Source organism: Oryzias latipes, chromosome 9 (assembly GCF_053564925.1).
Source record: "Oryzias latipes strain Hd-rR chromosome 9, Olatipes_Hd-rR_3.1".
Classification (NCBI taxonomy): Eukaryota; Metazoa; Chordata; class Actinopteri; order Beloniformes; family Adrianichthyidae; genus Oryzias; species Oryzias latipes.
The window spans coordinates 4,541,188-4,554,102 of NC_136245.1; the positions used below are offsets into that span (position 1 = coordinate 4,541,188).

Genomic DNA, 12,915 nt, shown 5'->3' on the forward strand with positions numbered 1-12,915 from the left:
ATGGTTTTGGAGTCTGTAGAGGGATTGAAAAAGCCTTTTCTTTCATTTTACAAGAATTCTTTTGAAATTTTCACAGGGACAATGACAACAGCGACAACCATACATATTACTTGAGGCAAGGAAAAGACGTGTTGTAACAGGTCGTGGAAAAACTGCTAGCATCCAGCATGAGTTTCATCAGGGTAATTAATGTTTAAAAATAGCATATCATACAAAGGAATGTCCTATCAACTAAAACTTTCAGTTAAAAAAGAATGTAACCTCTGTGTCTAGCCTAAGCTATGCACAAACATTTACTCACGTAGTCAATAAAACCGTACAGCACCTAATGCATTTTCATAGGCTCACTGTAAAAAAGGTTATACATTTGAAATAAAGCCGCAAACATTTTGTTATCTGTGCAAAATTTCTTGCATGTTAATGGTCTGCAGGTAATCTGCTGCATGGCAGCAAAAGAAAAAGGATGATTGTGTAAAGCTTGTGTGTCATCATGCGGGAGGAGCAGGTCAATGACCCGACAAACCAAGAATCCTTTTGAGAGCCTGGAGAAATCTGCGTCCAGAGGTCAAGGTTGAACATCAGTGCTGGTGATGTTTGAGCAGCTCGCAGCACAAATGTCATGCCTGAACTTCACAGAGCTGTCCAAAACTGCAGGGGGGGAGGGGGTCTCCATCGTCCACCGAAAAACCACACAGGAACTTGAGGGAACATGAGGGAGCACAACTGAGATCTTTCATGTTTTTCCATTTTTGGATCTATTCTTAGCTTCTCTGTTTGAAATTCTGTTTTCTTCATGTTTTTCCATTTTTGAATCTATTTTTAGCTTCTCTGTTTGGAATTCTGTTTTCTCAACCTCTGAAGAAAGAAGGAGCTTATCGTGTGCTAAAGGTCCCTTCACATCTGATCTGATCATCCACGTCTTTACTCTCTCTCTCTCTCTCTCTCTGTCTTTCCATTGAGTCTCGACCTGTGAATTTCTTTGGAAAACCTTTCAGCTGTCTCTGCATGTACTTACCTGATGTTAATCAAGATTAACCTGCTGTTCTTTGCAGCACAAACTCTTGAAATTGATGCATAGAAGTGCAGTTCGCCCCCCTTTGGCCTTATAGACCCGCCTTTGTATTGGAAAGGTTAGACTGCTATCTATCTTTAGAACGTGTTTGCATAAAAAGGCTGGAGCTCAACTATGGTTGGAATTTGCATGAGCCTCAAAACAAAGATCCTCCTCTTGTGTTTGTGTTTTCATGCAGTGGAAATCCCTGCTGAAGCTGCGTTTGGAAAGGTTCAGGCGACGGTTTCCTTGTTGTACGCTATTTTTTTTTTCCATCCTAAAGGACAAAAACAACATTCCAAAAGCAAACATGAAAGACAAACTACAGCTGAGGGTGGAATGAATTCTAGCGTGTCTGCAGTTTTATCAGATGCTCTGCAGAAATTAACTCCTGCATCTGGGTGGAATCAAGATCCTTCATCTTTAATTATCACATTTTATCACAACTAAATGTTAATAAACTTCATCAAAATACAGTAAGACTATAGGAAATGTAGATGACTTTAGATGACGTTGTGTGAAGACTGGTCTCCTAGTTTTTCTTCCTGGTTTGTGTTTGTCAGGTTAATCCACATTTTGTTGAGATCAGGTAGTATTCTGTTGTCAGGTTTTCTGTTTCACCTTTTCACCGTCACACCAGACTGTACTTTCCATTATCCACCAGGTTATAGTGACCCTCTGTGGTTTTTAGTTGCACATTGTTCTTGGCTGTCACATTTGAGGTCAGATATCTTTAAGTTTGAGTTTCTGCCAGTGAGCCCGTCTTCTTCTTTAGGTCTTCCAAAACATCCATTCCTGTCCCACTGTTCTGACCTTCTGCTTCCTGGTCGTCCAAATCCATCCAGAATGCTGTAACGTCCGGTCACTCTACCACAGCAACAAATACTCCCCTGAATTCGTCCTCAGAACCTGACAGAGCTGTTCCTGAGGCTGATGGCTTTGAAATGTTCACAGTTTTCTTGGACTAATTTATCTACAGGATTAGTGTCAAAAAATGACATGAAAACTTGGTTTTGTTTTTCAGAACCAAAACAAAAAAACTGTCAGAATTTTGTTTATAAATTGACATGAAATGTGAACATTTTACAGATCTTCTAATTTGCTGTAGCAGGATTCCCACTGAAGTGTGCAGATTGGCAAGTTTGCCTGAGAAGAGCTGCTCAATGTCCACAGGTAGAAGTGTAGTTGAACCTGCAACTCTATGAATTTAGTTTATGAAACATTTTCTCCTATAGGAAACTTTTTTTTCCCAAAACATGGAGGAAAATCCTTACATGCTGAAGTTTCCCCTCCCCTTCAAATATGATCTTATAGGATCTTTTTTTCAGAGGGCAAAATTTGAAAAATGCAGCTCAAGCCCTTTTTTCAGTGGGACTATTCAAAATGTTTTTTTTCTTTTCGATTAGAGTCCGTTTCTGTTACTGTTCTGGTATTTGCCCAGCAGAGATCTCTGTGTCAAGTTCTAACGTGTGACAACAACAGATTTGCCAGTGAGCAACATTTTGACATCAAACTTGTGAGGGCGAGACCAATTTAAATTAAAAAGGAATAATTGTGATATGAAACTGGCTTTAACTAACAACCATGTTCAAGTACCAATTTGTGACCATAACTATGAGGATTTTTGTTTTTTTGGGGAGGGTTTTGAGACGACTTCTGTTTTTGGCTGGTTTATAAAAAATTGAGCTGAACTGAATTGACCTCTCCAACAGGAAGAAGCTTCCGGGTAACCACAAGGTCACCAGCTTTATTATTTTGGGTGTTGTTTCCCATCATGCACCAGCAATTAGTTTAAAAACATGGTAGGGGGATCCCAGAGATTCCGTGAAGAATTTCGTTTCAGGAAGACTGGAGACTCAGGTGACCACTCGTGGTTAGAATGTCCTGGAAACGAGGCATAAAACGAAGTTAGGCGAGAGCAAAGATACATGGGCTAAGAATTAACTTAGTGACTATACTATGCACCATCAGGGGCAATGAACTGGCGATGAATAATGGATCTGGATCTATTTCAGTACGTCTGGAGGTTGATGGGTTGAGTGGTCATGAAATGACATTTTAACCCTTGTACTATCCTAGGCACTTTAACATTGGGAGTGAGGTCATCTGGACCCCTCAAGACAGTATGCTGAACCTTTTTTCTTCAATGATTTGTGATCTTCACTGGTGTCCATGGATTACATGAAATCTTTCCACCTTTATCCACCTTTGTCATGGTAGGGAGAACACGTCAATGTAAGGGTGGGGTCATAGGATGGCACAAGGGATAAACTCATTTATTGTAAGCTCCTCTCATTTAAAAAACGCACATTATTTATAGCTGTTTTGACATTTTACTCTTAAATAAATTGTCCTTTTGTCAGCCTCCAATCCAGATTTTTTGGTAGCTGTGTTTGCCAAATTCCAGCTCTGCTGTGAAATCGTCTGCTTTGGCTCACCTGCAGAAATCTTTATGAGCTCTGACCTGCAGTTGGCCTGCATTGGAACCAATGCACTCCAGCTCCAGCCTCCATGATGCCTGTTCTTTTTCAACCAACTAAATCTGTCAGACTCACAGCTTTTTCTAGGTTCAGAGCCTCTGAAGAGATAGAGAGCCGCCATTCTGTGTCTGCTGCTGTGAGAGGCAGCATCATCCACATGTCTGAGAGGAAGACCACAGAGAACTTCCACCGCTCGGGTCTTCTCCATGACGTACGTGCCTCATCAAAAACAAACAAGGATGGCTGCAGTGAGTCAGCTCGCAGCTGCATGAAACCCAGACTTTCATTCTTCACACTGATGTCACAGAGTTCAAACTCTCTCTGATGTGGTCGTGTCCCCCATTAGTTAGCATTTTCTGGGCAGGAAAATGATCACTGAATCTTGCAGGGGAGGAAAGAAAACAAAGGGATGTTAAAAACACAAAGGTGTTTTAGAGCCATTCATTTTCTTACGGGGCTGCCGGAGCCTATCCCGGCCACTTGTGGGCGAAGGCAGGGGACACCCTGGACAGGTTGCCAGTCTGTTGCAGGGTAGAATATCCACAATCACACACCCATTCATTCATTCTCACACCTATGGACAATTTAGAGTTGTCAATTAACCTATGAAGCATGTTTTCGGACGGTGGGAGGAAGCTGGAGATCCCAGAGAGAATCCACGCATACACAGGGAGAACATGCAAACTCCACACAGAAAGGTCCCCCACTGATGTTGTGTTTCCAGTCCCCCAACTGGGACTTGAACCAGGGACCTTCTTGCTGTGAGGCAAGAGCGCAACCACTGAGCCACCATGCAGCCCTGATTTAAAGCCAAGGATGTGGATTTATTTTTACATATATAACCAAAATGCAAATCTTCCTCCCCTTTGACTTAATGTCACTTGTTGGTCTACAATGATAAGAAGAACATTGTGCTTCAATCAGGAAGTCCTGGGGCGGCTTTATCAGTAAAACTGACTGTTGGAGACAGAAATAAACAGAATCTTAAGGCCGTGTCACACAGCCACTACGTACATTCTGCGTATTTTCCACATATTTCTGATACATGATATGTGTGATTCATAAGTGTATGTTGCATACGTCATTCGTCGATGTGCGTCCTTCGAGGGTTTCGGCTGACAGGTCTTTACGTGAATTCGGTTAGGAGCTGTCCAAAATATTTGGTTGGTTAAGAATTATGCAGTTTTACGTAATTTATACGCATTTATTACAAAAATTAAAATTAAAATGCGTATACGGAGCACATATCACATTAAGATGACATAATTGACACAAAAATCACTAGTGAGTTCCCTATGAACGGCGCAATAATCACGCACAGTTCGTGTTCTACATTGATTTGCGTGTTTATTCGTATTTCTTTGGTTTTAATATGCATTTGTGATACATCTGTAAAAAGAATTTCACGTAAAGACCACAAGTTTTCTCTCTTTTTCCACATATATTTATGTATGACCAATTTTCATCCATGAAATATGCACAAAATGTACATTGTGGCTGTATGACGTGGCCTTTTTATTTGGACTCTGGTCTCGTGATCACACCATTGATTAACTGAAGGAAGTTTTTGCACAGACTGACTAAATTAAAACTAAAAGTGGTGACATCTGAGAGAACGGTGCTAATGACTAAAATACCTTCAACAATGCAACTACTGTGCTCCAAAAATGTTGTGTAGTCTGCAAAAAACAGATGATTTTCCCGACAGAGAAGCTTACTCTGTGTTATCACTAACACGTTATGATGGACATACAATGAAGGATTGAGTGCCATGTGCGTCAGTTTGTTGTTCAATGCATAGCTGGAAGGTCAGTCTTTGTTTTCTAAAAGAAAATCCTGTGTCGAGTTCCTGTGTGAAGACAAAAATAACCTTTTGTGAATTAGAGGTGTGTTGCTTCAGGCATTTTCCAGACGTTCTCAGATGCCACCCACACCCACGGTTACGACTCCAACGTAAATTCTTTTCAGTCAGACAACTCTTGCAGAAGAACATTTATTTCACAACATCTTTAGGATGACATTCACAATTTGATTCACAACTTCGTTTTGGCATAAGGCTCCGTTCAATTCCTTGAGACAATTATTTTTCCATACACTTTCGGGTAACAACCCCCGTAACGGAGCCCACAGGTGGAAGCCGGGGAGGAGGGAGGGGCAAAGAATGAGCGCTGAAGGTAAGAGAGAATGAACAATTGTACACCTGACTTAAATAGGACGCTAAGCAGGTGGGTTAATTAACAGACCCGCCCTAGGGGAGTAAACTGCAATTCTGCCGAGTGTCTGCCCGAAATGCGACGAGTCGCTTATTTCAGTCAGACAACTCTTGCAGAAGAACATTTATTTCACAACATCTTTAGGATGACATTCACAATTTGATTCACAACTTCGTTTTGGCATAAGGCTCCGTTCAATTCCTTGAGACAATTATTTTTCCATACACTTTCGGGTAACAACCCCCAACACCAAGATCATCCAGAAGAAGAAGAAAATGTAAATGTATAATGTATAATCAGTGTGTAAATAAGATGAGGTGTGTTTTCGGCAGCATTCCATTTTCACTTCATTTCATTTCATTTCATTTCATTTTCCAGTATGACTGCTATGTGTTTACCCGGCACCATTGACCGTTGGGCCGCTCCCGTTCACCAGGGGAGCATACTATCTGAAGAGAGAGAGAGAAAAAGAAGACTGGAGGGGAGCCAACAAGATTACACAACCTGATTCAATTTAAACACCATGCATTTTATACTCATCATTCGCGGCTTCTACTTGAGGGAGGACTTCTCTTAAGATAATTATTTTCCTTACGCTTTAGGGTAACAAAAACCCCCAACGCCAAGATCATCCAGAAGAGAAAATGTGAATGTATAATCAGTGTGTAAATAAGATGAGGTGTGTTTTCGGCTGCATTCCATTTTCACTTCACTTCATTTCATTTTCCAGTATGACTGCTATGTGTTTACCCGGTACCATTGACCGTTGGGCCGCTTCCTTCGAGAACCACTCTACGAAGGGAACATGCTATCTAGTGTATCTGCTATGTGTTTACCCGGCACCATTGACCGTTTGGCCGATCCCTTCGAGAACCACTCTACGAAGGGAACATGCTATCTAGTGTATCTGCTATGTGTTTACCCGGCACCATTGACCGTTTGGGTCGCTCCCTTCGAGAACCACTCTACGAAGGGAACATGCTATCTAGTGTATCTGCTATGTGTTTACCCGGCACCATTGACCGTTTGGCCGCTCCCGTTCGAGAACCACTCTACGAAGGGAACATGCTATCTAGTGTACCTGCTATGTGTTTACCCGGCACCATTGACCGTTTGGCCGCTCCCTTCGAGAACCACTCTACGAAGGGAACATGCTATCTAGTGTATCTGCTATGTGTTTACCCCGGCACCATTGACCGTTGGGCCGCTCCCGTTCGAGAACCACTCTACGAAGGGAACATGCTATCTAGTGTATCTGCTATGTGTTTACCCCGGCACCATTGACCGTTGGGCCGCTCCCATTCACCAGGGGAGCATACTACCTCAAAGAGAGAGGGAAAGAAATGAAATGGGAGCCGACATAAGAAGTACTCCTACCTGATCTTAGAACGTAAAGCCCACGTCCGCAAAACGCTGGCGGAACTATAATTCTAGCCGCCATGGACGACCCTAGGATGACACAAACTTACATCCAATACAATGCTCCCGATGACATCCTATGCCATGAATGAAATAACCCCATATTTGAAGCTTCCATCACATACTATGACGGGGTTAACGGCCATAAACATTTCATCTGGCATAATATTCACACAAGCTTAGTAAAATCCATTATTCTAAGCTGCCATCACACTATGACGGGCTCGACGCCATTATATACACATCATGCATGCTACTAACGCAGGCTTAATAACTGCCATTATTACGAACTCCAACGACAATACCACAACGAGCTTAACGGCCACAAAGTTTTCTCCCATTTGGCATACCAATTAAAATGATTGAATTGATACAACTTAGAGCAACCTAAATTTTGAGGCTTCCACCTGACAAATAATTTTCTTTCAACATTTATAATCCAAGAATTTCACACTCATTCTGCAGCTGACATAGATTGATTCAAGCCAGAAGTGTCCTTGGAACGCAGAGGAGGTCCACCACCCCTTCACTTTCAGTGCAGCAATAGGTACGTTGAGCAGTCATCGTTGCAGCACCAGATCAGGGAATGCATGGGTGACATCATTTCCTGGAAACGGAGAAGCTGATCGGGGCGTGAGGGTTCGCAGGCTCAGGATGCGATGCATAGATAAAAAACAAAGCAGTATTAGTCTTGACAAGAATATATAAATAACCCAGAAACTGATCAGTTTCAAAATGATTGAGATAAATTAAATAACAGTGCTTTTAAAAACAAATCTGAGAAAGTGAAATTTAGTAGATAGTTAAGGTAAAGACCCATTGTGGATTTATCGCACCCTAGAAACCACCATAATTACAAATTCCAACAGTGAAATAATAGTGAAATATATGACCTGCACGGAATCTTAACACCAATTTTTTGTTTTATATATTCCAATGATAAAAGTAACCTTTGACAGTTTCAGAGGGACGCACCTTCAGGAGGCCATCGAGGAGTAGGAGTAGTAGATGGGAAGAGTAGCCAAGGAGATTTGTAGATGAGGAAGGTCAACATCCCACGTAGCAGAGGATTACAGCTCGGCTGGATTTGATGCCTTGTATATGATATTAATGGTTCTCAAATTTTTTATTTAGCCAAGGGCGACTGGATACTGCAAAAGAGAACTTGAGAGCCATGAGGGATCATGGTTTTGATATTATTTTTGCTAGACTGAACCTTAAGCATTCAGAGGCGGAGTATAACAAGCCTCCAAATGGGGATGCATCTAGCAGAGTGCCATCTGCTTAGAAAAGTCAGACCGAAGACTGACTTGTGGACACAAGATTTAACTCTTGAACTAAGCTTGAGAGCGCAAGTGATATATTTCCTATGGTCAGGGTAGAAGTTGCTCAAAGTGTTAATTAACCAAGTCAACCGATGACACAATACTATCATTCAATATTGAAACAGCCTTAATATAATCTCCAAGGATGAAATAACCGGACGACCCCTTAAGAACCATCAGAGCTGTAGATTCTGGCGGCCGGTCAAACAAAAACCACTCTTCTTAAATCCTTTTCCCCCAAACCAGAAGGCGCAGACACAGGAGAACAAGTGGAGGAAGCCTGAAGACACAACATCCATCACAAAACCACTCCAGGCATAGAGAGGGAAAGATCAAACGCAAAACACGAAAATCCAGAACAGGAACACGCGGCCCAGGATCGAACTACCCCCAGCCGAGAAAACAAGGCCGCGACGAGACCGACACACTCACTAATGCGGCCGACGCAAGTCCCTGAGGACAGGGCAGGACCCACTGGGGTACACAGAGCAGGGAAAAAACAGGCGGAGCAGAACGTGCGGGGCAATGAATGAGGATCGCTGAGTGAATAAAATGAGCCATAGACGCTGCATAAGAGAGACCAATCATAAGGGAAAATGTCCATAGCGCAGAGACGGGTCCAAGAGACACTGATTCACATTCCAACTAACCAGCAGCTACAACAACGAAGAAAACAAACAGAAGAACCGCCATAATAATAAAGCCAGCATCAAATTAAAGACAATCAAGATTTACACACAGCTCCCAAAGAACAAAACAGCAATAGAAAATAAATGCTAAAAGCCACGATAAATTCAGCCAGCATGAGAAACCTGTCCAAACGAGGACTGCCAGCCTTCACAACCACAGAAAGGACCCCACAACCCCTGAAAAAAAAAAAAATAAAACAACCGGACGACGCAGAACTACGCAGCAGAAAAAGAATCAGAAGTGCATCATAAAGGACCCGAAAAAAACTACAATTCCCAGGGTCCTTAGGGGCGTGACGTCACCGAAGTAAACAGGAAGTGAGACGCAGCCATAGAAAACTACATGGGAAAAGTACCGCACGACGCTCACCGTGGATAATTGGGGTGACCACGGCAGACGAGAAGACCCGACTACTCCTGATCGGGGGGCACGGACATCCCGAACATTGCGGAAAGCACACCCCCTGCAGATGCACGCGACCGCGGCGAAACGAACGCGCTGTGCGCCGTCAGCCGCCCGCGGATCGGCAGCCGCCCGCGGAGCGGAGGAGAAATTAAGGAGAGCAGACGCGGCGAAACCAAAACCCCACATCAGAAAGATGGGGATCATCCTTCCCAAGGACGGGGGAACATGGCAAGACGCCGAAAGAGAAGGAGACCCGCGGGCTCGGAGACCGGCGAAGAATGAGCGCTGAAGGTAAGAGAGAATGAACAATTGTACACCTGACTTAAATAGGACGCTAAGCAGGTGGGTTAATTAACAGACCCGCCCTAGGGGAGTAAACTGCAATTCTGCCGAGTGTCTGCCCGAAATGCGACGAGTCGCTTATTTACGTACTGTACAGGCATGCTAACAATCATTTTTATGATGACGTCTGCGGGAGATGCAAATGAAGCTGATGTGTGATAAATACGTTACTCCTTAGACCATTCCTTGTTTAGCTTTTTACACTTGCAGGAAAATAATGATGTGTATTAAAGAAAGAAATTAAACATCCAAGCAGAAGCAAAACTGCTTTTGTTGACCTATAAGTGCCTGAAATGAAAAAATAAGTGATTAGATTTCGAGCTGTATATTCTCACATCACTCTTTTTTTGGAAAAAGAAAAACAACAGCAATAGTGGAACATCTTTACCATGACTTCAGCACGGCTTCATTCACTCCTGCAAGCATGCATGTCCATCAGCGACAGTGGTAAATCATCTTCTCCCATTGCTAAGAAACCAGGTGGTTAAAAACAAACCGCAGGTAAAACAGTACACATTTGGGCCCATAAAAGAGGTCGACAAAACTCAAACAACAGCAAACATGGGCTTAACCAGAACTCTGACGGAACAAAGAAACAAAACAAACGACCCTCAAGATGAGACACATCAAAAGAATGTATTCACTTTAACAAAGCTTATGTTTACTCAAAGCTAATAATTACTTGAAGTTTCGTAAGTTTACAAAAAGCTTAAATTTATTCCAGTTCCCCCAGGGGCATAAAAACCAGCTCCACTTTCAGCCACTACTTTAGACCAGGAAGAGCTCCAGACCAGGAAGGAAGTCACTCAGGTAAGAAAGCGAAATTAAAACGATTACCAGAACTATGTATGACAGAACAAAAGAAACTAAATGTGTGCCTCCTATTGGAACATACCAGGAACACCACCCCTGGGATTTTTTCAAATTCCAACATCAATTAAAGAGTCTATATTTTTGTTAAAAGAATACATAGATATGCTTGTACTTAAAAAGCCAAAGTACAAGATCGTTTGCAGCTGAGATACACCTACAATAAACAGTAGAAGAGCTCATGAAGCCCTCAATGTCAGCAAATGAGTCAAACCACAACTATGGCTGCCTGACTGTCACTCATGTGAGAAACATTTCCTCATTGACAGCTGATGTCTCCTGAAAGAGCCTCATTAGACCTTTAGACACCTGTGATGATTCTCCAACAAGCTTACTAAAATAGGCCTAATGTATAAGCATATAATATATACAAATATTAAATAAAATGTTTATTTAATATCAAAATACCAAAATCAAATATTAAATGTTCAGCATCAGTTGAAAACCTCAGACATAAACATGATTTTGTTGGTAAAAAAGTATAAAGTCGATCAGGAAGTAAATAACCAGTTTCTGTTGTTAGTTCATCTCCCTGTAGCATCTCTACTGTCTTTATCTTTTTACGTACCGTACATGTGATGCAAACAAAAAGGCGTCCAATTACAAGTTTGCTTCTACAATGTCGGGTCAATTCCAATCGGCTGAAGGTGAAACACAGAAAGGGATTTCAGTCAGACAACTCGTGCAGTAAAGAAGATTTATTTCCAAAATTCTTTTAGTTTGGCTCAAGGCTCCGTTCGGATACATAAACCAAAGATCTCCATAGAAAACTTTGTTAGGCTTTCACCTAACGGAGCTCACAGGTGGAAGCCGGGGAGGAGGGTGGGGTGACGAACGCAGAGCTCGCGGAAATGGATTAAGACGATTGTACGGCACACCTGTTCAGGACGCTAAACAGTATGAGGTTCCGTTTGTGCCAAAAATCTGTTTTTGTGTCCACTGTCTATGTCTTTGGTCCATTGTCTATGTCTACTGACCTAGTTCATTGAACATTGGTTCATGCGTTATGTGTAAAACTTTGCATTTGTCTTTGTTATACACCCTGTCGTCTCCTTAGCAACCGTTGCTACTGTCGTTAGCTACGACGTTTGCTACTGTCGTTAGCTACAACGTTTCCCCGTGTCTTGTCGTTAGATCATAGATCTTGTCGTTTTTCAAATTTTGCCAAAGTCGTCAGAAAAATCCTTTGTACGGCCGGTAAATTGTTTTCTGTACTACCGCCGAATGAAAAAAGAAATGTTTATTAAAGCCGGCGCTAGGGTTAACCATGACAAACACTTTTTTAAGATGAACTTTATTGATATTCCCTCAAACGCGCAATGCCAGAAAGGGGGGGGCGCATGCATACAACGCTTTCTCGTTCCCGAAGCGACTCTCTCGCCAATTTTTTAAAGTTATTTAGAGTCTATCTTCAATTAAATCTGGAGATGAAACTACTATTTAAGTCTTTTAAAAAACAGCTGATCTTTATCAAACATGCTGTCACAAATCGGGTGGATAAACGAGGAGCAGACGGCCCAAAATCTTTGAATGGATTTTGATCTTTTCTTTTCAATCTGTTATGTATTTATTTGAGCATGAGGTGGCGCTCTCTGGACCACTATAAGGCTCTTTTGGGCGCCTCTGCTCCTCGTTTATCCATCAGATTTGTAACAAAATGTTGAATAAAGATCAGTTACTTTTTAAAAGACTTTTAAATAATAGTTTCATTACAAGATTGAATTGAAGCCATATTCTAAATAACTTAAAACTAAATAACTTTAAACGGGAACGCGAAACCGTTGTACGCTTGCCCCCCCCCCCCCCCCCCCTTTCTGGCAATGCGCGTTTGCAGGATTATCAATAAAGTTTTTTTAACATGTTTTAAACATGTTTCGTTCTGTGATAATACAGGAAACAATTTACCAACCGTACAAAGGACTTCTCTGACAACTTTTGCAAAATTTGAAATACAACAAGATCTAAGGACACGACATGGTGAGACGACGTAGCAAACGACACTAGCAACTGTTGCTAAGGACTTTCCTGACGTCGTAGTTAGACGACATGGGATAAGGACAATGACAATGACAAAGACAAATGCAAAGTTTAAGCATGGAGCAAGCATATACATCACAAAG

The 12,915-nt window shown here is 42.0% G+C and overlaps 1 protein-coding gene and 1 long non-coding RNA gene across 2 annotated transcripts in view; one reads left to right on the forward strand and one right to left on the reverse strand.

The window, feature by feature from the left end:
- Nucleotides 1–5,510: 5,510 nt before the first annotated feature.
- Nucleotides 5,511–6,965, reverse strand: LOC144994496 (uncharacterized). The gene is made up of 2 exons (XR_013658058.1): nt 6,826–6,965; nt 5,511–6,127 (listed from the first exon to the last, which is right to left on the reverse strand). It is a non-coding gene; the product is annotated as an uncharacterized LOC144994496 (long non-coding RNA).
- Nucleotides 6,966–9,497: 2,532 nt separating this feature from the next.
- The window catches only part of LOC105354809 (uncharacterized), a 48,941-nt gene continuing 45,523 nt past the window's right edge, over nt 9,498–12,915 (forward strand). The window contains exon 1 of the mRNA XM_078952463.1: nt 9,498–9,874. Within this exon, the coding sequence (XP_078808589.1) occupies nt 9,862–9,874 (13 nt within the window). The 5' untranslated portion in view covers nt 9,498–9,861. The remainder of the gene's footprint in view (nt 9,875–12,915) is intronic.